Source organism: Acanthochromis polyacanthus, chromosome 7 (genome assembly GCF_021347895.1).
Source record: "Acanthochromis polyacanthus isolate Apoly-LR-REF ecotype Palm Island chromosome 7, KAUST_Apoly_ChrSc, whole genome shotgun sequence".
Classification (NCBI taxonomy): domain Eukaryota; kingdom Metazoa; phylum Chordata; class Actinopteri; family Pomacentridae; genus Acanthochromis; species Acanthochromis polyacanthus.
The window spans coordinates 37,571,887-37,597,659 of NC_067119.1; the positions used below are offsets into that span (position 1 = coordinate 37,571,887).

At 40.6% G+C, this 25,773-nt stretch overlaps 1 protein-coding gene across 1 annotated transcript in view; it reads left to right on the forward strand.

The window, feature by feature from the left end:
* The first annotated feature begins 3,005 nt into the window (after positions 1-3,005).
* Positions 3,006-25,773, forward strand: part of top3b (DNA topoisomerase III beta) — a 46,784-nt gene continuing 24,016 nt past the window's right edge. Inside the window, 11 exon segments of the mRNA XM_022206880.2 lie at positions 3,006-3,316; positions 9,249-9,380; positions 12,920-12,976; positions 12,979-13,025; positions 13,141-13,215; positions 15,371-15,567; positions 18,774-18,930; positions 19,020-19,133; positions 19,506-19,596; positions 20,588-20,742; positions 20,920-21,025. Coding sequence (XP_022062572.2) covers positions 3,247-3,316; positions 9,249-9,380; positions 12,920-12,976; positions 12,979-13,025; positions 13,141-13,215; positions 15,371-15,567; positions 18,774-18,930; positions 19,020-19,133; positions 19,506-19,596; positions 20,588-20,742; positions 20,920-21,025 — 1,201 coding nt within the window. The 5' untranslated portion in view covers positions 3,006-3,246.

The following is a 25,773-nucleotide window of genomic DNA, read 5'->3' on the forward strand; positions in this document are numbered from 1 at the left end:
AACATAATTTCCCATTTACAAACATTGCTGTTCAATTGGAATATCTATAAGAGAAACTGGTGGACAGTGAGTCAGTGGACAGGAAAGGAGGGGCTGGGTAGGCAGTGGTGGAGAGCATTTTGAAGTGTGGAATAGAGGATGGATGTAGTCACAGGCAGGATTTTCTCATCAAACTATTTCCTTTTGGGTCTGCATCTCATCATTATGAGGAAAAGACAATCTTACTACTACTATGACTACTGTGGAGTCAACAAATGGATAGTTCATTTCAGTGAAATCACATGGTGAATCACAGGACTGAAAACATATATAATTACTGTCAATTTTCCATCTTTATGCTTTTTCAGCCCAACTAAATCCATGTTTTGATTTTTCAAAAATTACGTATGCTGCACATGTCTAATTATAGCCTAATTGATGATAACCAGCAGGAGGCCTGAATAATCAAAATGTGGTGTGCTGAGGTGGTTAGTGTGTGAGCTGGGGTAGAAGAGCGAACAAGAGGGCAGTCACTGTGTTAATGTATGTACTCTACTGGCACCTAGTGGCCAAATACAAGCATATTCACCTGTGCCTCCCCCAGCCTTACCATACAGTCTATGAGCCTTACACACAGCAACACGTTGTGGCATGAAGGACTTAAGTAAAGACACATACTATAAAACTGTTAGACTAACAATTAGGTAAAAAGGAAGCTGATGATCCTAAACAGGTTTACATTTTCTAAGTGTGTCGGAAATCAAAACTTAGTTGCCAATATGACCAATAAAATTGCTTTTTCAATGTTGTTAATGCTCCCCTCTAAAACTCATCTTCCTGTCATATGTCCATAAACATCTATGTGCCCAGTACACTTGCTAACATACTGCTACATCATGAAGAAAATGTGATCTTTGAGTGCCAGATCAGTAAATTTTGAGACAGTGTTTAGCTAATCTGAGAAAGATTTTTTTTAAAGGACTGAAATAAGGCAAGAAAGGAACATTTTTATATCCAGTCACAGTGAGTCAGAATACTGCAAGGATGTTAATAAAATAGCAAAGACAGGAAATAAGATTGAAAAATGGAAAGTTATAGTGACCTACAAGGAACACTCACACACCTTTGACTGCGCCGACGAAGCCGAATACTTCATTAAGAAGAGCTCGTCTTACAGTCCCTGACAAAAGTCTTGTCGCATAAGGATATAGTAAACTTAAATGGCATATAACTTTATTTCTAATCAATCAGTTCTCACGAAAAATGGTTCATTTTAATGTCAAGGGCTTTCACATTAATAACTGGGTGCAAATTGAACCCGTCATAAAGTGTCCTGATGTTCACGTCTTGGTAAAGCCCATGACATCTGTTTTTGCAAGGACAAAAGTCTTGTCATGTCTTTAAATGATTCAACCAATCACGGATTAGAAGTTCACCTGTGACAAATTCTGTAACTGACACATCCCCAGGTGTGTATAAAAAGAAACCCAAGACACAAGACCTTCATATGAAGCCCAACCTGACCCCAACAGCAATGCCAAAGATCCAAGCACAGACCAAAGTGCTGATTATCAAGACCCTGAAGATCAAGTCTGCTGGAGGCAGCAGGCGAAGCAGGTCGTTCCAGATGTCCCTCCCCCCAGCGACGCTTTCCAGCTCTTCCTGGGGGATCCTGAGGCGTTCCCAGGCCAGACGAGATATATAATCCCTCCAGCGAGTTCTGGGTCTACCCCGGGGTCTCCTCCCAGAAGAACGTGCAAGGAAAACCTCCAAAGGAAGTCTCCCTGGAGGCATCTGAATCAGATTGCCAAACCACCTCAACTGGCTCCTTTCGATGCGAAGGAGCAGAGGCTCTACTCCGAGCTCCCTCTGAATGTCTGAGCACGAAGCCCTGCCTCCCCTTCCTGAGGCGTCAAATGGTTTGCGAGAACTTCCCCGAGGCTGACCGAAAGTCCTTCTCCATGGCCTCCCCCAACTCCTCCCACACCCGAGTTTTAGCTTCCACAACTGCCACAGCTGCTGTGCTTTTGGCCAGCCGGTACCTGTCAGCTGCTTCGGGAGACCCCTGGTCCAACCAGGCCCGAAAAGCCTCCATTTTCAGCCTGACGGCCTCCCTCACCGCTGGTGTCCACCAGCGGGTCTTTGGATTGCCACCGCGACAGGCACCAGTGACCTTCAGACCACAGCTCCTAGCAGCTGCTTCTGCAATGGAGGCTTTGAACATGGACCACTCAGAATCCATGTCCCTAACCTCCCCTGGGATGCAGGAGAAACTCTTCCGGAGGTGGGAGTTGAAAACCCTACGGACAGAGTCCTCCGCCAGACATTCCCAGTTCACCCGCACTACACGTTTGGGTTTATCAGGTCTGTCCGGCAGTCTTCCCCGTCATCGGATCCATCTCACCAGTTAACAGCTCTGCTCCTCTCTTCACCCGAGTGTCCAAAACATACGGCTACAGGTCTGCCGATACGACTACAGTCGTGGTCAAAAGTTTACATACGTAAAACAGTAGTAGTAATACTAAAAGTACAAGCAGTAGTAGTAGTATAAGTAGCTGTTAGAGTTGTTGAAGTAGTATCAGCATGTGTACTAGTATTACAAGTTTTAGTAGCAGTGACAGTATCAGCAGCAGTAGTTGGTGTATTACTGCTACAACTAGTAGTAGTAGTAGTAATAATAATAATAATAATAATAATAATACATCAAATTTATAAAGCGCTTTTTGGGACACTCAAAGACACTTTACAACAAGACAGACAGATAAGCAGAGTAGTAGTCGCATTTCTATTAATACCACCAATACTACCAATAGTAGTTATAAAGTTTTGATGTTGACAATAAAGTAGACCACACGAAAATCGATTGATAAATGAGCAAATTATGATTTATTTTCAATGTGCATGCATTGCTTTGAATGGGAACTTTGCCCCCTCCAAGATGGCCGCCACGTGGGCACGTCGATTAGCCGGGTGCTACAGCGCGCTGGCGCATCCACTCTTCATATCTATGAGGAGGAGGAGGCGACGGCGACGATGACGATGTACCGGAAGTCATTCGCGTGTTAGCGTGTACTTCGTAATGTAGCATCATAGGAAGACACTAATTTGAAAAAATCTTCATTTTTTTGATAGTGAGTTGTTTCTTGCCGGGACTTATCGATCCGTTTTGGGATCGTCAGACAGCAGCAGTAGGCTGTACCCTGCATGTACTGTAAGTGAGCTGCGCGACGGGAGTTTGATAAAACGTCTATTAGCACTTCATTCAAAATGAGAACTGTTTTGATGGTGGCCGAGAAACCATCCTTGGCCCAGTCGATTGCCAAAATACTCTCCAAAGGTAGGTACGACTTCATAGTTATGTAGTATGCCAAAGAGAGTCATTAATTATAATTCAACGTTGTGGTAGAATCCTCGAGTGCAGTGTCAGGCAACAGCCTAGTTTGAATACTTAGATATGTTGACGTAATAATTGTTTGAGACAATTAACTCAGTTGGGACGAGTTACGGTTCACTTTAAGTGAGCAAAAGTTAGCCCAAGCTCTGTTAAAAATGTTGCATTTAGCCAAACTGAAATGCAGTATCTACACAGATTAATTTAAGACAGAGGTCCTCATTTGATGATTGTTTGAATTTAATAATAAATGATGTATACAGCTTTTGGCAAAACATAAACAATCGATGTAAATCATGCTTGCGACGTCTTGACCAGCAGACATGTAGATTAAGTGTAGAAATGTAAATTTTGAGATTTTAAATGTTTCATAATACATTGTTGAACCACATAAATAAAGTTGTAACTTTATTTATGGGGGATGGGGGATCTCAAAATTAATATCCGGATGCACAAAAACCACAGTCTACGCCCATGGATTTCATGATTTGTTTTGATAAAACAAGGCTAGTTAAATCACATATTTAAATACAGCTATAAATTAATCCATTTTATCATCATTACTAGAAAATGGGTGGGCATGAAACAGTTTGTCCTAAAATGAAGGTGCACAATCCAGTTAATTTATTATAGTACACCCAGTTCTGAAAACTTGAGAGCCTTTTCAGATTTTTTGTAGTTACTGCTCCCCAATTATGTAGGATAGTACTACTACTAGTTGTAAGTTTAAGCTTTTATGGATGGACCTCAAACAATAAGGAGAAATGTGGCAATGGGCCTGTCACAATTTACCATGTGGACACAATAATGATGCCATTTAATCTCAAATGTCTTTAATTATTATGGTATGCTTTGATAATGGTGAGACTTTCAAAGTCCACTGGAAAACAGTAACAATTAGTGAAATGGACCGTTTCTCAGTAGCCACTACCTCATGCTCTGTCTAAACAACCACATATTGTTAGTTTGCCAGTGTCCTGGATTGACATTAGTACAGTCAGTTATGTTCAGTTTTGCCGAGAGATGGCACATATACATGCTACAGTGATGAACTCAAACTCCAGTGAGTAGCTGGCTGTGGGGAAGCAGCTGGGGTTTTTCTTAAGGACAGGCATCCGCAGGGATACAGGGATGGTCTCTAGACCATATGCATTGTCAAGTCCCCTACAGGAGTGACTGGTGTGGCAGCTGGCCTCATGGATGACCTGAGGAACCCGGTTTAAGTCGATGTTCTCCCTAGAGAGAGATGAAAAGTTGAAAGTGATCAGAGGCAGGCTTTCATTCCACTGTTAATGTGGTAGACAATGTCTGGTATATACTGTATAACTGTAGGACTGTCCCTCACTTAATCATCAATTCATACATTGGTTATTTTTCTCTTGTTCAGTTAATTGTTCTATAAAGCTCTAGAAAATGGTGGCAATTTTACCAACAATTTCTTTGCCTGAGGATAACTTTAATGACAAGTGATACTCAGTATCTATACTCACACATAGGTCCAAGTCGCAATGCTGCGCTCATTGATGCGGCTGGGCAGGTTAACCAGTTGGCTGTAGTAATCCTGCAAACTGTATGTGCAGAAAGATTCCTCCACACACTGGCTGCCCAGTGGCATGGCCAGGCACCGGTGGAGGGCTATCAGGCACAGCAGAAAGACGCGCAGCAGCTAGACAGAGAATAACCACGATTTTTGTCAGTGTTGACTAATTTCTGCCAGGTTTCCCAATATTTTTAGAGTTGGTCATGTGCAGTCAAGACACGTCTAATTCTTGGTCAGGCTTGTTACTCATTAATCAGATAGCTCCTAATTTTAGACTATGTTTTGTTCCAATACTTGTACTACCTCATGTGTTTCAAGGGCATTTACCCTTTGGCTTTTTTCAGAAACTAACAAAGTGTTTTGATGAAAACTATGTTCATGCTCATATTAATCATACATCAAAGTAAAGTATTAGAAACAGTTTTGTTTTGTGTCTGTACCAACACTCAGATAGCACTTCGTCATTAGATCATCGTTACGTCCAGACCAAGTTTTGCCTCAGTGTAACTTTGAAAGTTAGTAAAAAAATACATGAGTTAGATAGTTCACTATCCTTTATGCTCTTCATGCTGAACATGCTCCATATACCGAGCCACTCATGCCTACTACAGTAGGTGCTTTAAATTCCTTGAATGAAATTCTTGCATTAATCCATAAAGTACTTAGCCCTGTAAGTCCTGAAAGATATTTTTCTGTCTTGTTTACACAAATGATAATCGTCATGCTGTTGTCTTGTGCAGATAAGATAATATTCTGAGTGCACAAGATGACTAAAATGAAAAGAAATATGACTTATTTATTATTTATTTTGGTTTGTTTCCACTTTAATTGCAAATGTAATTATTTTTATGTAAGTTGTCAAATTCAGAGCCACACTGTTAGTGACACAGATTTTTGACTTATCTTAACTGGAAAAGTACAAGTGGAATTTACAACATTAATGGTGTCTTAGTTTCTTTAAGTGCCACAGTAACATATTCATGTGAACCAGCTTGAACAATGACAGGATCTCACCAAAGGACAATGCAGAATCATTAATATGACTGTGACTTTTCTAATGCAACATGGCAAGATGTAATTTGTAGATGAGAACTATGGGTGGACTACCGTAAACTTTGGTACTTGCATTCATGATTTCCAAAGATGAACTGCAAATCACTCTGGTGATTTTGTCACTAACTAACATTAAAGTCAGCCAATCAGGTTTTCTATTAGATTCTGTCCTTTGTTTTAAATGATTAACTTTAGAAGATGTCGAGTTGACTCTGTATGTCAATTCACTAAAGTTGAATATTAGCTTTCCACTGGAATGTACAAGGACTGCAGATGAAATAATGATTACAACTACCAGTAACTATTTTACTGTGTATGTTCGTGTGTGCATATTGCATGAAAGAAAAGGTGAAAAACTGTGAACCTATCCTTTAATCAACTAGTTTGCTACTCTACAAGGCAATAGAATCTTATGCAGTGGCTATCAAGCAGTTATCATCAGCACCAACATAAAGGCAAGTTTCTTACCTGGAGCTGTTCCATGTTTGAAGTGACTGGATATTGCTGCGATGGAAGCCTTTATCTTTTGCCTTCGGGATGCTGATTGGTGCTGCAATTTAGTTGTTTTCTTTATGCGTGCTGTCTTTGGTTGCCAGTATGCCCTTTAGCTCGATCTACAACTTGTATCTGAACCTTCTATTTATATGCCCTGTTCTTGTCTGGATTTCTGTCAGCCCCTGTGTATCTGAATTGGTCCAGTTATTAGCATTGGATTGTCCACGTGAAGGAGGCTGGAGTGGCTTTAGTGCATACACGGGATGGGGTTGGGAACATGTTGGTCACCATTATAATAGTTCGTGTCCATGTTCCTGTCATTAGCATTCAGCCTTGAGAGACTCCTTTTATTCAGAAAGGACGTCAGCATGTAGCATTGAGTGCTAATAATCAATAGGAGGATTCTAATTACTCCATCATTGACCTAAAAAGCATCACAGCTTTCAGAGATCTCATGGTTCTCCCTTACTTGCCATCACTTTGACCTCCTGTAAATCTACATGTCTGACTCATCAGCAAGTGGACACTAAGTTTCAAAAAGGATAAAAGTTTGTCATTATTCTGTACAGTTTTGAACATGCTATGAAGTTACAAGTATTGTGTGTTATATGTATAAAGGACAACTGAAAGCTAAGTAAAGCTGATTTCATTGAGGATCATCGAGCTATTGAGGAAATGCACATTTCTTTGTCAAGACTTGCATGCTGTTAAGCTTCAACACAGTGAAAATGGCAGCTCTCATCTGGGATTATGAGGCGCTTTGCTTCATCAGCTATATGTTTTTACTCTCACCTAACAGTCTCTTAACAGACAAACATTTTTTTTATTTTTTATTGATGTTAGATCCCTTATGTTGTTAACCCTAAGTCCAAATTCTTCTGCAGGGCATGACGTCTTTTGTATCAAGTAACTGCATCCATTACTGGACTGCACTTCAAATTTTTAAAGTACCATTAAACATATTCAACCTTCTTGGAAGTTTTCAGTTCAGTTCAATTTTATTTATATTGTGCCAATGACAATTCAGATTGCCTCAAGACAGTGAAACTCAAATGTTTGAACTTGAACCCCCAGACCAGTCTCTAAGGTGACATTTGCAAGAAAAAACTTCCTTTTGACAGGAAGAAATCTTGAGCAGAATCCAGCTCATATGGGGGAATCCAACTGACTGGGCAGGTTAAGAGGGACAGGGACAGGAGAATAGGTTTGGTGGGGGACAAGGAAACATTTAATATGCATTGTCATATGTGCATAATAAGAGTAACAGATGATACATACAAAGTACAAGCCAACATTGAAACTGATTCATAAGTTTACTATTATGGTGTAAGGCTCTGGCATTAAATACACTGCATATATAGCTGGTAAGTAAGATGCAAATCAAGTATAGTAAGGGCAGTGCAGAGTCGATTTTTCGAAATGCGCACCAGGACACAATGGGCTGGAGAAAAGACAGCAGCAGCATCTCACAGTGCACAGCATCCCATCCCACCTTTGTCCCCCTAAGAGCAGACCTTTTGCAATGTCCCAGTGCGCGGCTGCAGTGGCAGCGGCGGTGTTCACTGCCTGCCACGCCGCTCCGCACCTGAGGCGGGCCTTGCCTCCCGCTCCCCGTCCAACTCTGGGACCAGAGACACTGGAAGAAAGGACACAATGCAATAATGGTATATATATAGTAAATACATAGGTAATGAGAGAAGGGCTCAGTGCATTGAGAGAGATCAACCAGCAGCCTAGGCCTATAGCAGCATAATTATGGACATAACTAAAGGAAGTCGAAGAAATCAGTTGTGCCCCGTACATGTGGACTCCAACTGACCCCCTCAGGTTCTTCCTTTTTATGTCTTTTGATCATTGACTTATGTCCATTTAATTTAGATTATGTTTTTAGCAAGAATTTATATTTAAAAGACTTTCATATCAAAATGAAAACTAATTTCTACAAAGTAATTAAAAATATTACTTGCCTGCAAGATATGTAATTCTTGCCTATAAAGTATAGAATAAGTTATTACATAAATATTCACCTCTTCAAGTTAATATTTAATAGATGCACCATTGGCTGCAGTTTCAGGATTCAGCCTGTGGATAGGTCTCTGTCAGCCTTGCACCTCTGGACACTGAAGTCTTACCCCATCAAAAACAATTCTCTATTGTTTTTGTCCTGTTTAAGTGTATACTGATCAAAATTCATCAATTAGCCACACTGTTGCTCAGCTGCTTTACAATGCTGCTAGGCTTTTTTTTTAATTCAAACTACTAATTTGTGATGGAGATCCTCTCAGTGGAATGACTCCATCAAATTACACACAGCATTCAGTGGACATCAAACCCCACACATCACAAACACACTATACTTCTCTGCAGCAAAATATTGGGAAATCCCCAAATTCTTTCCAGTTTTGGAAAGAATGGATCCCATTTTGCAAACTGTGAGTATAATTTAATACTGCAGCGGAGAATTCAGAAATATAAAAATAATGAATTGAAGAACTTAAAGTAAATCTGGACAACAGTGAAGCTTTATGGCGCAGAGAAATAAGACTAATATATCAGTAGCATATTGTTAGCAGGATACACTCCTTGTGGTTTTGAATATTTTCAAGAGTTTTAATAATCTAAAATGCATCTGCAGTTTGTCACTTCTGTTCATATCCATGTATTTGTATTTAATCTTTAATTTCAACTTGGACGTTACAACGTAGAAATAACCCTATGATAAGAGCTCTGTAAATAACTTACTGACTATGTTGACTTTTTAATACCTCATCCTTTCTTCTCCTCCTTTAGGAAATTGTACAAGTCGCAAAGGACTCAATGGAGCATGTTCAGTTTACGAATACACTGGCAGCTTCGAGGGCCAAACTGTACGCTTCAAGATGACTTCAGTTTGTGGACATGTAATGAGTCTGGATTTCATTGGTGGGTATCATCCATATTAAGGTTCCTGCTCAACAGTTCTCTGACTCTCATCGAAAGTGTTTGCTTGCTTAAAAAGCCCAGGGTTTCTCCCTTCTCATTTACAGTTGTAAATACAAGTTTATATACACTTCTAAAGTGTCAGTCTTTAACCCTTTACGCTTCAGTGCGTCGTAGGTGTACCGCCAGCGGTACACTTACTAATTTGCATAGGAATTTCAAGAATGTCCGACGGCTGCAAACACGATTATACAAATACTATACGCCGATGGAAAGCTTAGATTCTCATGAATCCGCCGGTATAAACCACTTTCAGATGTGATTACCACAGCGGGTGAGAAAAACACATTTGTTCGACAAAAACAAATATTCATCCATCCGTTCTCTATACACGGCTTCAACGCACACAGCGCAACTCACATTTCCGGGTTCATTATTACACACAGAAAAAAAGATTCCACAAAAAACGGTCATAATCCAACCTTTTACATCCAGACGACACAAGCCAGTAAACTATTTTGTCCAAAACATGTCCTGAAGTCGGTATAAAATCCACGAATCGGTCGTTTTCAAGGAAATGCACCTCGCGATGTGCGTCCAATATTCCCTGTATTTTTCGTCATTTTTTTAAATTTAAAAATACAATATTAGCGATTGACTGAAGCTTAAAGGGTTAAATTTCACTGACTCCAATTTTCTATGATAGAATCATTGAAATACATGTCTTTGTCACACACACACACACACACACACACACACACACACACACACACACACACACACACACACACACACACACACACACACACACACACACACACAATCATGCATTTTAGTTCTTTCACATTTTTTGATTCATTCAAGAAGAAATGAGATACATTCAAGTTAGCATAATTCACTGCATGTATTTCCACTTTATTCAGAAGATATATAACAAACACAAAAATGTAAGCATATAAAAGGAAAAAGAAAATAATTGTGTGTCGTCTCTCCAAAGGGCAATGTCAATGGCTGTCTTGGAGTACAACAACATTGACATTGCGGGATGGGTTACCTTTGCAGGTTTAGCTACAAGACAGCTAAAGACAGACAGTGAAATACAGATAGTGAAAGATGGATACTGAGGAGCCACAGATCATCAGAAGTCTAAAGGGAGACCACTACTGCCTTACTCCTGGATGTAAAAATTAATTTTATAGAGTTAAAGCCATGGACAAAACAGTCCACTTTCGTAAACTGCTGCTTCAGTGGAGAACAGTACTGATTTGCTGGCTAGTGGCACTGAAGAGGAAGAGCCTGTAATGGACTTTGACTTCAGGGTTTGTGGTGAGCACTTTCTGGAGTACGATTGCTTTGAGGAGAAGGTAGTGGAGTCCAGCAGGCTAGTTGTTGATCGGACCAACAGACTAAAACCTGGCATTGTCCTGTCAGTGTTCAACTTCACTGGTTGTAACATTGATCTATTGACTGTCCAACATTCTCTGAAAATGGCTGTACAAGGGCATCAGTCTGCCACAGGAAAACAGCACTGAACAGCTCTAAACGCATAATAGAAACAGCTGTATTCACTAACACCTGTCACAGACATGTTGATGTTTGATCAGAACATCATCACTGTCAGTAATAAAATTCCAAGTCATGCCTCTCTGAATGTCTCTTACTGAACACGTTTCAATGTGAACACCTATTGTCATCCTTAGTCTCTAAACCAGCGAAGCTAACCCATCCTGTGATATCACCAATTCTCGTCCTCCAAGATGGCAGCATCCTTTGGAGAAGAGACACAAAAGAACTTGTTTTTCCTTTTATATGCTTACAGTTTTGTGTTTCTTATATACACCACTGGTCAAAAGTTTTAGAACACTCCAATTTTTCCATTTTTTTTATTTGAAATTATACATTTTAATGTCTCATTGTACTCTGAAATGAATGCATCAGACAAATTAACAAATGTAGTTGAAAGAAATTCAGTTTAGAAACCAAAATGTACCAGTATTCAAAACTTTCAACTCATCAAAGTAGCCACCTTTTGGCATATTTAACAGCTGAACACACTCGTGGCATTCTTTCCGCAATGGAAATAAAATATTCTTCATAAAATTCTTTCCACTTTGTTGCAAAAATTCCCATAAATTTGTGGCACTTGTAGGTTGTTTTGCTTTCACTCTTCTGTCCAGTTCATCCCAAACCAGTTCCATGAGGTTTACGTCTGGAGACTGTGCTAGCCACGCCATGTTTTCAAGCTTGCCATCTTGTTTGTTTTTCCTGAGGTAGTTCTGGCATAGTTCAGATTTATGTTTTGGGTTATCTATCTGTAAGGTGAACCCCTGACCAAGTAGGAACATACTAGAGGTTATTGCATGGTGCTGCAGAATGCTGTGGTGACCGTTTTGGTTCATGGTATCTCTAACTTTGTACAAGTCACTGATCCAGCAAAACAGCCCCAAACCATCACACTTCCTCCTCCATGTTTGACTGTTGATGTCTCACACTGAGGAACCGTCCTTTTGCCTACTGGACAGCGTCCAAAAATCCTGCATGATAGAACCAAACATTTCAAATTTTGATTGATCAGTCCATAATGCCTTCTTCCCGTCTCAGTAGTCCATTAGCAGAGTTTCATTCCCCAGGCAAGTGGCTTTTTATTATTCTGATGTCTTAGCAATGGCTTTCTTTCTGCAAAACCTATTAAGCCTGCAACTCGAAACCGTCACTGTTGAAACAGAGACTTGCTTACTATGACCACTGTTACGCTGGTGTCCTTTGAGGCACAAGCTGTTGACTCAGAAACTTTCCTTCTGATTATGTTGTGTCTTTGGATCTTCCAGATCTCTTCCTGTCAGAGTTTCCCCCAGTTTCTGAGTGCCTTTTGATGTTGAAGAAAACTGCACTCACTGACACTTTGACTTTCTGCGCAATTTCTCTGTAGGAAAGACCTACATTTTTAAATATTCTGTTCTGTCTCTCTTCTATTGTTAATTGCCTTTTCCTCATCATTTTTATAGCAATATACTCCTCTCTGCAATAAATGCTGTTCAAATATTACTCTCATGGGTATGGTGCCACACTGTGTTCCAACACTACTTTTATGCAGACAGAGGGGTTGTAAGTAATCAAGAAAAAATGGGACATTTGTAGGATTTGTTCTGGCTTTGGGTCTTTCAGACCTCTGCCTGTCAGTTTCCCCCAGTTTCTGAGTGCCTTTTGATCGTGAAGGAACTGCACTCAGTGACACCTTTCTTCGCACTTTCTCTGTAGGAAAGACCTACATTTTTAAGTGTTATGATGTTCTGTCTCTAATTGCCTTTCCCTTGCAATTTTATGGCAACATACTACATTCTGCAGTACAATACTCTTCAAATAATGCTCTGGAGGGTATGGTGCCACGATGTGTTCCAACACTGCTTTTAAGCAGACAGAGTGGATTGTCAGTAATCAAGAAAAGTTGGGACACCTGTAGGATTTAGTAGTACCAACTTTCAAGGTTTGATCAACCTCCATTGATTTGCATTTCTCTGACTACGTTTTCTTTCTTTTTAAAGGGAAATACAACAACTGGGACAAGGTGGACCCTGCGGAACTCTTCAGTAAAGCTCCTACAGAAAAAAAGAGGCCAACTCCAAACTCAACATGGTCAAATTTCTCCAGGTAGGTTAACACAGTGATTAGCTTTAACAGGACATTGGCGATTTTGACATTTTATACGACTAGTCTCATGCCTTTTGTCTTTGTTACTCAATCCAATTTTCTGGTGTCATGTCAGGTTGAAGCCAGAGGGTGTGACTATGTGGTTTTGTGGTTGGACTGTGATAAAGAAGGCGAGAACATCTGTTTTGAGGTAATTCGGGTCCATTTACACTTATTACCATAAGATCCATATCTGGATACTGACATCTAATCTGTGCCACAGATTAGGTATATGTTCTACATCTTTTTACTTTGCTACCACCTCAGTTAGAAATATGGTTGTCTTGTGCAGGCTACATTTGGGTCATTCCATTTCAAATCATGACATTTTTAATTTCACAATGCTGCATATCATTACCTCATAAACATGTACTTGTTAGCACTACCCACTAGTAATGGCAGCATGCTTTTTCTACACTATGTGGAGCTAATACAGTTGTGGTCAGAAGTTTACATACACTTGTAAAGAACATAATGTCATGGCTCTCTTGAGTTTCCAGTTATTTATACAACTCTGATTTTTCTCTGATAGAGTGATTGGAACAGATACTTCTTTGTCACAAAAAAATTCATGAAGTTTGGTTCTTTTATGACTTTATTATGGGTTCACAGTAGGGCAGGACCAGAATATCCCGAATATCCGAATATTCGTTAGCTACGGCAGTATCCGGATATTAATTTTGGTATCCGACATACTAACCTATGATGTTTTTGTCATATTTTGGACCACATACTAAAACATACTGTAGCACTGAGCGGCGACTTAAGGCAGGAATGACGAAGGATCTTACAGTTAGCACACCAGGCTTTATTGTCTCTACCACAATAAGCACTCCAGAACTCACAACGTATCGGCTCGCAGGCCGAGGTCACTCCTCTTGTAACCCCCTGAGCTACGGTACACATGAAAACAACAAACACACAAACGAACTCAGAACGCAGAACTGAACTAAGTGCAACCAGTAATTAAAGAACATCTGGAACAAACAAACAACCCCGTAAAACAATTCCCAAAGAACACATAATTCCCCCCATGATGCCTAGCGGCCCCCCTATCCGGAACACAGTCACAGTGGCCCCCACGGCCGCTACAATACTAAAAAATTCAAAGTGATCCAGAATCCAGGATCCTTTCTGGATTGCCACCAAAATTAAATCAGCTCTTCCTCTTACCATAGTCTACATCCCCTCAAAATTTCATGTGAATCTGCCCAGCCGTTTTTGAGTTATCTTGCTAAAGGACAGACAGACGGACAGACACACAAACGCCGGGTGTCACATAACCTCCTTGGCTGAGGTAAAGATAAGACCTTCTGGAGGAAAGTTCTGCGGTTAGACAAAACAAAAATCGAGCTGTTTGGTCACAATGCCGAGCAATATGTTAGGAGGAGAAAAGGTGAGGCCTTTGACCCCAAGAACGCCATGCCTACCCTCAAGCACGGTGGTGACAGTATTATGCTGTGGAGTTGTTTTGCTGCCCGTGGAACTGGTGCTTTACAGAGAGTAAATGGGATAATGAAGAAGGAGGATTACCTTCAAATTCTTCAAGATAACCTAAAATGATCAGCCCGAAGGTTGGGTCTTGGCCACAGTTGGATGTTCCAACAGGACAATGACCCCAAACACACACCAAAAGTGGTAATGGAATGGCTAAATCAGGCTAGAATTAAGGTTTTAGAATGGCCTTACCAAAGTCCATTGAGAACATGTGGCAAATGCTGAAGAAACAAGTCCATGTCATAAAGCCAGCAAATTTAACTGAACTACACCAATTCTGTCAAGAGGAGCGGTCAAAGATTCAACCAGAAGCTTGCTAGAAGCTTGTGGATGGCTACCAAAAGCACCTAATTGAAGTTAAAATGACCAAGGGACATGTAACCAAATATTAGCATTGCTGTATGTATATTTTTGACCCAGCAGATTTGGTCATTTTTTCTGTTAACCCATTATAAAGTCATAAAAGAACCAAACTTTATGAATGTTTTTTGTGACAAAGAGTATCTGTTCCAATCACTCTATCAGAGAAAAATCAGAGTTGTAGAAATAACTGGAAACTCAGGAGAGCCATGACATTATGTTCTTTACAAGTGTATGTAAACTTTTGACCACAACTGCACAGTGCTACTTAACATTACATGACACCACACCTGACCACACTCAGCTGAAGGGTGTATTTAGGTTTAATAATCAAGAAGCCGATAGAGAACCATGCAGTTAAGCATTTGCAACCTGTAAAATCTTAGATCATATAGAAAGTGGTTACTGTATCTGCAAACATGCTCCAGACAGTTTCTCTTACCTCCCAGGTGCTGGATGCCATCCAGCCAGTGATGAACAAAGGGTGTGCCAGGGAGCGGAGCATTTACCGTGCCAAATTCAGCTCTATTACTGACACTGATATCTGGAAAGCAATGAACCACCTCGGAGAGCCCAACAGGAATGAAGCCCTGTCAGTAGATGCACGTCAGGAGCTGGATCTGCGCATTGGCTGCGCCTTCACCCGGTACACTTAGTTCACTGGCTCTGCCACACAACCATTTTAATGTCAGCTGACTTTGACTTGACTTTGAAATATCTATTTTGACACATAGATATATGTTTAAAAGCAGTGTTGGGACTAACGCGTTATTAAATAACGCGTTACAATAACTACATTACTTTTGCGGTAACGAGTACTGTAACTAATTACTTTGTCAAAATCAGTAACGCGTTTATCGTTACTGCGTTTTTAACAGGCTCATTACTTCACGTACATAATTTAGAACTACAATTTCCGTGGCAGACGTGAAGCATACATGACGCAGCGACGTGTAAGTGAATGCGTGAAAACAACAATGGCGGCAGTCGACGACAGTCAAGGCATGGGATTTCTCTCATGGAAATATGGACATTATTTTTCCTTTCTGACGGTAAAAGACAAGAGGAATATTGTGGTGACCTGTAATCTACGTGGAGGTTCGAAAACTCTATTCACATCAAGGACTAGCAATTCTAATCTGATGAAACATCTTCTGAAACAACACGCCTCTACCAAGCTAGTTGAAAAAGACCCTGAAGGTAACACAGGTAATGCTGCTGTTAGCTCCGCTGACGCTAAAGGAGGAGCCACTCCAGTGAAACAACGAAAACTTGATTTTACAAAGCCGGTGGCGCAGTCTATAACGCAGACAGAGCTAAACAGACTGATTGCCAGGTATGTTGTGGAAGACATGCAACCTATCTCAACGGTTGAGTCCCCTGCTTTCAGAGAACTGGTTAGCAAAATACCTGTGCGATGGAGAGACCGTGCTGCGCCATCACCATGCAGAAAGACGTTTTCCCGTTACCTGGACCAAGAATATGCTAACATGGAGTCAGAGCTCAAAAAGACTTTTGATGAGTTAGAACATGTCTCCACAACAGCAGACATTTAGACTGTGCATACTAAAAGTTTTCTTGGCGTAACCGCACATTGGATAAATCCACACAACATGAAACGTGAGAAAGCAGCGTTGGCATGCAGGAGATTTAAGGGCCGAAATACATATGACAGTGTTGCAAGTGAGCTGGACAACATAAACTCATCCCATGGCCTATCCTTCAAAATCACAGCAACTGTAACAGACAATGGTTCCAATTTTGTCAAGGCCTTTCAAGTGTACCAGCCACCACCTGAGTCGGACGACTCTGAAGATGGGGAGGATGAGGTACCTTTTTTTCCATTGGGGATGTGCTGCTGAACGGTGCTAATGATGCTGATGATGTGATTTCTTTACCTCCACATCAGAGATGTATGTCACACACATTGAACCTCATTTCTTGCACTGATGTGGATAAGTGGCTGCTGTCAAAACCTGAAACGAAAGCCATTTACAGAAGTGCCACCACAAAATGTGCAGGGCTGTGGAACAAGGCCAGTCGTACCACAGTGGCCACTGAGCTTGTGGATGACATTATTGCAAAGAAGCTACAAGTACCTTGCACAACCAGGTGGAACTCGTTCTATGAAGCTCTGGAGTGAATTTCTAAGATACCTTTGGTGGAGCTGAACACCCTCTCATCCAAACTACAGTTGAAATGTTTCAATGAAAGGGAGCATCAGTGTATCAGAGAGTACTGTGAGATTTTTCAAAGGCTTTATGAATGCATAGAATTAGAGTAACTCTTGATTGACCAGATGTATGGGCCTGTGGCCAGATTACTAATGGGCACAGAGCTCCGCTTCGAGTCAGATGCCAGCAAGGTGGAGGTGGGGTACTGGTTTTGGCTGTTATTATTAAGGATGAGCCAGTTTGGCCTTTTTGGATTGAAGATGGGCTTAAAGTCAACTCCCAAACTTACTGCTAGTTTTTAGAAGATACTTTCTCCAAGCAGTGGTAGAGGAAAAAGTGTCCATCATTCAAGAAAGCCATGAATTTTATGCAGAACAATGCTCCATCACATGCATCCAAGTACTCCATTGTGTGGCTAGCCAGCAAATGCCTTAAAGATGACAGAATAATGACATGGCCCCTTTCCTCACCTGACCTAAACCCTACTGGGAACTCATGGGCCCTTCTTAAATGTAAGATTTACAGTGAGGAATAACAATACATCTCTTTGAACAGCATTTGAGAGTCTGCGTTGCTGCTGTATAAAATGTTGATCATCAACAGATTAAGAAACTAACAGATTACATGGATGAAAGACTCATGACAGTTATTGAAAAGAAGGGTGCCTATACTGTTCACTGGATATTTGTTGAAATGTCGTAAGTACTTGTTTTTTTGTAAATTGCGATTTTATTTGTTATTCTTACTCTAATAAATGAAAATAAACAAATCCATCCATCCATTCTCTATACACCGCTTTATCCTCACTAGGGTTGCGGAGGGTGATGGAGTCTATCCCAGCTGACTCGGGCAAAGGCAGGGGACACCCTGGACAGGTCGCCAGTCTGTTGCAGGGCTACATATACAGACAAACAATCACACTCACATTCACACCTACGGACAATTTAGAGTGATCAATTAACCTCAGCATATTTGTGAACTGTGGGAGGAAGCCGAAGTACCCGGAGAAAACCCACACATGTACAGGGAGAACATGCAAACTCCATGCAGAAAGATCCCAGGCTCAGGCTGGGATTTGAACCGGGGCTCTTCTTGCTGCAAGGCGAATGTGCTAACCACTACTGCACTGTGCAGCCCACAAAATAAACAAATGAGATGGGAAATTTTCAGTTTTTCATTTAGTTGCATAATAATTCTGAACACTAATAGTTGCCTAATAATTGTGCACACAGACATTCTCCTGAGAAAGCCTAAACTCGTTTCCTTTGTTTAATGCTTAGCTTCGAAGTTTATTAACATTTTAGATTGACTGAGAGTACTGTATTTCTTCAAAAATAAAAATTAATCCTCATGAATACAACTTGCTTAATAATTGTACATGTAGCATACATCACTATGGTGGAATATTGTCCCACTATTCTCTGCAGAATAGTTATAATTCAGCCAAATTAGATGGTTTTCGATCATGAACTGTCCTTTAATCACAATTAGATCAAAATCCAGCAACTTCAAAATGTTAATTTTTTTTTTTTACAGATGGGGGATGAAAATCTGTTCTTTGTTTTATATTCAGATATGTCTGGTCGATGCTTCACCACTCTAAACAAGTTTGATTAAGTCTGATTGAAGGTATTAAAAAATATATAAGTCTGTCTTTTGTGGGTTTATTATTTTTCAGGTTCCAGACCAAATATTTTCAGGGTAAATATGGCAATCTAGACTCCTCCTTGATCTCATTTGGACCATGCCAGACCCCAACACTTGGTTTCTGTGTAGAACGCCATGACAAGATCCAGTCCTTCAAATCAGAGACATATTGGATTATTCAGGCAAAGGTAAATCCCCACCTCACTCTCCAGACAGACTGTGAACAGTCAGTTCAATCTCCTTGTTTTTGTAGTGACAAATACTGTGCTTTGGTTAGGTGTTCAAAGGAAAGGACAGCCCGCTTACCCTGGACTGGAACAGGGTGAGGGTCTTTGACAGGGAGGTGGGTCAGATGTTTGTCAACCTGGCCAAGACCTCCAGGGAGGCTCAGGTAAGAACAAAATCTTGGTGATGTGCATATATTCTACTACCAATGTTACTGACACCAAGGAACTGTACTTTGGGAAGACTACAGAATCATGTACACACCACATTTTCACTTAAAACTGAAATGATTCAAAAGTGCATCACCTCTCGATAATTGCAGTGCTGAACAGTAGGGTATTTCATTTTATGAACAATCAACAACTGCTTCTTCAAAATGAAATGATCGAAAAGTCACAATTCATTGAACAACAGTGACGACCCCTGTGATCGCTGACACACAAGTTAGAAAATCGTAATTCAGCCATAACTGTCCTGAATATAGCCCAACTTCCTGACCTTTGATTTAGGCTCTTAATGTGGATCTCTCTTGCTGCAGGTGGAGTCAGTGACTAAGAAGGAGAAGGCCAAACAGAGGCCCCAGGCCTTGAACACAGTGGAGATGCTGAGAGTGGCCAGTTCTGCCTTAGGTATTTACAATGCCTGTAAAAAGTATTCCACCCCCTTGGACCTTCTGCCCTTTTGTTGCTTTTATACATGAAATCATGGTCAATGTACACTCAACAAAAATACGGGGCGGAACAAATATTCGGATATTTGTCTTTAATAGGGCCCGAATATCCAGAGACCAGAAACCACTATTTGGGCCAGCCCTACTAAACTTCAAGTAGAGAGGGTGTCTGCCTCCTCAACCCAAAGTGGGAGCTGATTCCACAACAGAGGAGTAACTGTGAAGCCTCTGCCTCCCATTCTGTTTCTGGAACCTCTGATACCTAAGACTAAACCCAAAATGTGACAGCACTCTTGTGAGAAGAATAGTTCAAAATTTTATTCCGGATTTTACAATAAGTTAGTGAAGAGGATTTAATCGAGGAAATACATGATCTCTCCTACTGCATTTTGTAATGTAGTGTTTTGCTGAGTATTTCTCAAAGCCGGACAGTGTGTTTGGGATTTACATAAACGAGTTCTTGTGTGTAGTCATGGTAGTCAAGAAACATGTCACCCAGTTTCACCGTTCTGTTTTTAATAAACATGAGGCTCCATGGCATAGAGATATAGGATAAGTCCGGCATTGATACAGATTCAATACTGGTAAGCTGGATTAAATGATTGCTGGTACAAGAGTTTTAACAATATTAAATACTGATATAGTATGTACACTTGGTAGTCTCTTTGGCTCTATTGCCAATAACAAAGCTCAGAATAAAAAAAATCACCATATATGGCATGTTACGGAAAATACACTATCAAATTATGTTTAGATCTTTTAGTCTCAGATAGCATTGCATTAGTGTAGATGGACTGTCTAAAATATAGAAAGATACAACTCTCCTTCTGTGGAATTCAATGCGAGTCCAGCTTAGGAATTTCAGCCATCACACGAGATAAGCATTTAGCTCTTGGTTTTGTGATAGTGTAAGAAGAAGAGAAAAAAATCTGATATTTGTAATGTCTCAGGCATGGGTCCCCAGCATGCCATGCAGATTGCAGAGCGACTGTATACACAGGGCTACATCAGCTACCCACGTACTGAGACGACCCACTACCCAGAGAACTTCGATTTGAAGGGAACACTGAAGCAACAAGCCAATAATCCCTTCTGGGCAGAAGAGGTAAGGGCCACTGTGGAGCCAAGGATACACAAAAGCATCTATAGCCCATTACATTCAAGGACAGCAGTGTGTGCATACAGAAATATATTCATTGTAGTTATGGCCCTAAGCAGGCCGTCAGAAAATATGACTCCAGTGTGGTTCCAAATATATGTAGGATTTTTACCTCTCCATCAGGTGAAAGCGCTGCTTTCAACTGGATTAAACCGACCCCGGAAAGGAAATGATGCTGGAGACCATCCACCTATTACTCCAATGCGTGCTGCTTCAGAAGGGGAATTGGGTGAGTCATAAAAGCAATATAAAAAATATAAAATAAATGTCATCTCAGGGACCAAAACGTAAGTGCACGACATCAGTTGTCAAAGGAGACATTTTAGTCTACAGTCAGGGACAAAAATATTGGCACCTCTGGAATTTTTCCAGAAAATACACAATTTTTCCCAGAAATTGTTGCAATTACAAATGTTTTTGGTATACACAGGTTTATTTCCTTGATGCATGGCTTAAAGTATTCTGGCACTGTGTCAGAATGCCAACGTTTGGCTCGAGGAAATAAAAAGATATTAGTTCGTCTACCAATGGAATAAGGGGAATGCAACTTTTGCTAGCAACTAAACTAATAACATCAGCCAATGGGAAGTAGAGTGGGGGCGGGTCTTAGAAAGAAGTTGCTGCAGGTGAGTCTATTGTTGTAATAGTTACAGTGACGTCATGGTGCGAGCTCGCAATGATACAGAAATCCTTAACAAATCCATGGATCCAGACTCAAAAAGCCGCATCGCTGCCAAAATATAATCAGGTGGTCCTTGTGTAACTTATAACCTTTCATGAAAATTTCATCCAAATTTGTTAGTCCACTTTTTTGAGTAATGTTGCGCACAGACAAATGGATGGAAGGACAAACGTACGCCGATCGGGCCCATAACTGCGCCGCATTCCTTTGCGGAGTCCTCTATGGGCGGAGTGAAAATAAATGGTGCTTCCCGTGGTTGGAAGAGTTAAACAGAGATGGCAAGCCCTTTGGTTGCTGGTTCAAAAAATGAAGGAACTCGTTGCTTGCTTATGTACTACGTGCTCAAAAAAATCCATGAACACAACTAGCAGCAAAAAGTGCTGTCAGGTCACGGGTCAGACTCCAGCCTTAGAGCTGCTGTCAGCTCTGAAGAGACATGAACATAGACTGTATATAAAGATATAAAAATATTTATTTACAGTTTATGGACACGACAAGGGGGGTGCGAGCGACTGGGAGGAAAGGGTCTGTCTAGGCGGAACAAATTATCTGAACTATTGTTTTACCATCGGCATGTTTTTCGCAGTGCACGAACTGCACTGGCCGTTCGCGTAGTTCGGGCTCAGACGTACGAACTCCCGAAACCGGGAGGACGCATCTTTAATGTTCAATTGGAACACCGGCGTACTTGATCACGTTGCCACCTGGGCCCATCTACCCCGGGGATGACTTTACAGAGTGTAAAAAACTACAGAGACATTAACTGTAAATTGTAAATTTGTAAAACTGTAAATTTTATATATATATAAAGAGTTTATTTGCAAAAACAGATAACTCCATTTTAAAAATTTTCAGAAAACTTATTTTTATTGTTTTCTTGAGATAATGATAATAATAACAATAATAATTTAATTTTTCTGTATTTGTCATATATTTTTCTACTGGGTCAAATCCACTCAACTTCAGTTTGATTGATATTATCATACACACAGTTTTTTTCATTCTAAAACTATTAAAATGTGAATATACAGGGGCTGTGTTATTTTGTCTTGTTTTTCACAGTAAAGATCTGGGGCCTCATTTATAAAACACTGCGTAGGATCCATACTAAAAGTTTGCGTACGCCGAAAATCTGAAATGGGCGTATGCCCTTCGCCCCTGAATTATAAAACTGTGCGTAAGCACAGCTGCATGCAATTTCTTTATAAATCACACACCAGCTGGAAGATTGCACAGGTGGATCCACCTCACATTCTGCCCACAACACACCCACATTTTACCATGAATGGTCAGTGCAAAGTAACTCATGAATGTATCTGTATATAAATAAGCTGCGGGATCCACGGCATTTTACGCAGCGCCGGCCTGCAGTCTTTTCCCTACACCGCTGTGCGTCAGGATGAATGAGTCATGTGTTGACCCAGGTCACCCTGCCACTAAATTTGTTATGATCATGTCCGATGTACAAATAATTTCTACACTGATTGAATGTACATTTTTTCAGTTCACATAGACAAATTCATCTTCACTTGGAGCCCTTACAGCAACATGAGTGCAGTCAGTTACGCCGATTACATTTGTGAAACCGGACATTGCTGCAAATTTCCGTTTAATGTTGGCCTGTTCACCCACAGTGTAAGGAAACCTGATGTATTGACTGGTCATGTTTATAATGTCATCCAATACAGCTGGCATTATTGCGCTGAGGGATGGTTGTGATATCCCAGACCTAAAGGACATCATTTAACTGTATATCAGACCCAGACAGGATTTAGACAACAAATGTAACCTCATATATTCTTCATATAAAACACATACCTGTCGGCCACTTAGCGCTGGAAGGAGCCGGTGTCGCCAGAAACCCCCGAATCGTCAGCTCCTGTGTCTGTACCGGGATGGTTTGGTTTCGGCGGGTGGGTCTGTCTAAATCGGCTTAAGCAAGCTTAAAATGTGCTTAAGCAAGCATCAAAGTTGGCGTACCGGTGCGCACATTCTCACGCCAAGTTTGTTTTTTATAAATCACAACCTTTGCGTAGAAAGTGGCGTACTCCACTTTCTAGCCCTGTTTTGTGTGTACGCAAGCTTTATAAATGAGGCTCCGGGAGAGTCAAACTCATCTTAGTTCATGTTCCACATTCAGCCCAATTTATCCAGTGGGCTGTACCAGTAAAATCACAACATACACTACCGGTCAAAAGTTTTAGAATGCCCCAATTTATACAGATTTTAGTTGAAAGTTAAGTCCATTAAATAGCTTGAAATGGTACAAAAGTAAATGGTGAACTGCCAGAGGTTTAAAAAATAAAGGTAAGGTAACCAAAAACTGAAAATAATGTACATTTCAGAATTATACAAAAAGGCATTTTTCAGGGAACAAGAAATGGGTTAGCAATTTATAGCTGTTCTACAGCAATGGAGGTTGATCAAACCTTGAAAGTTGATGCTACCAAATCCTGCAGGTTTCCCAGCTTTTCCTGATTAGTTACAACCCCCTCTGTCTGCATAAAAGTAGTGTTAGAACACACCCTGGCACCACAGCCTCAAGAGCAATATTTGAACAGTATTGTACCGCAGAAAGTAATGTGTTGCTATAAAAATGGCAAGGAGACAGACCATCATAACACTTAAAAATATACATTTTGAAACGAATCATCATGAGGAATGCAGGGAGATTTTAGAGGGGGTCACTTGTAATGAGCAGGGGGACAGAATTTTAATTGATTCACAATCAGTTACTTGGGTTTTTAAATAATTACAAACTAACAAAGCAACAGGGCCAAACAATATGTCTGCTTTTCTTCTAAAAACATTTGCAGAGGAACTCACTCCTCCTTGGCATCAACTCTGCCAGCTCTCCACAGACACTTATTCGGTACCAGAGCTGTGGAAAAGATCAGTCATCATTCCGGTACCTAAGAAAGTATGCCCCCCCATAAACCGTTAATTCAGGAGCTTTGCATGGAGGTGGAGCCACATCTGGATCAATATCAGTTTGCATACAAATAGAACCACAGTACAAGTGATGCTATTTTAACTGTAATGCACCTAGTGTACAAACGCCTTAAGAGTCCCTGTGCATATGCCAGATTAGTTTTTATTGATGTAACTCTACTATGAGTTGTATTCAACCACACATCCTTCTTAAACTGACTCAGCTGGATGTGAACCCTTTTTAATCAAGTGGTATCACTCTTTTGTGTCTAACAGGCCACTACAGGTAAAAATAACTTATTCTCTCTGATAGTGCATTAAGCAGCACTGGGGCTCCTCAGGGATGTGTCAGTTCACCATTTTTATTTACATTGTACACTAACGACTGTGTCAGCTCCCAGCAGGACCAGTACTTTGTAAAATTTTAGATGACACTGCAATATTTAGTCTGCTAAAAACCAGTGACAACTTCAGCAGCCGCAGAGCGGAGTGGATGGGTTTGTGAACTGGTGTGCTGCCCACCAACTGCAGATCAACACAGGAAAAAAAGTAGAAATGCTAGTGGACCCCAGGGCAGCGGGAGATCACAACTCTGTGGGCATACATGGGTACAGCATCGAGCAGGTCAGGTCATACAAATACCTGGGCGTGAACATCAACAATGACTTAAGCTGGAACATGCATGTGTCAGGTGTCTGTGCTCGAATCCACCAGCGTATGCATTACCTCCGTCGACTCAGACTGTTTGGTGTCTGTAAAAATATTATGTTGATTTTTTACAGAGCAACCACTGAGTCTGTGTTACAGTACCAGCTGGTTTGGAAATTTGACCGTGAAATCAAAAGCACGGATACTTAACCTGTTAAAAACAGCAGGGAAAGTCATTGGTAGTCCAGCACCTCTAACCACTCAAGATCTGTTCGAACAAATGGCCCTCAGACAAGCAGAAAATATTTTGTCAGACACCTCTCATGCACTGCACCCTGAAAACATTTTACTAAACTCAGGAAAAGGGTACAGGGTACCATTATGCAAGCACAGTCGGTACAAACATTCATTCATCCCTCTGTCAGTGAAGCTCATCAGTGAGCAGATCATCGGAGATGAACAGGGCAGGAAGCCAGTCAGGTCATCCAGACAACTGTGTGTAACAGTGTAAGGGGTGTATGTGTAATATTTTTTATATACATCATGCTGAGTTTGCACATTGCACTTTTGTTTGTTTTTAACCAATGTGATAATGAATTGCACTTTTATTTCAGTAATGTATTTATTTATTTATTTATGGATGTTTATTTTACCCAGATGTTTATTTTATCTAGTTGTTTATTTTATTGTATGAGTGGTATATGTTGTCTCTGCAG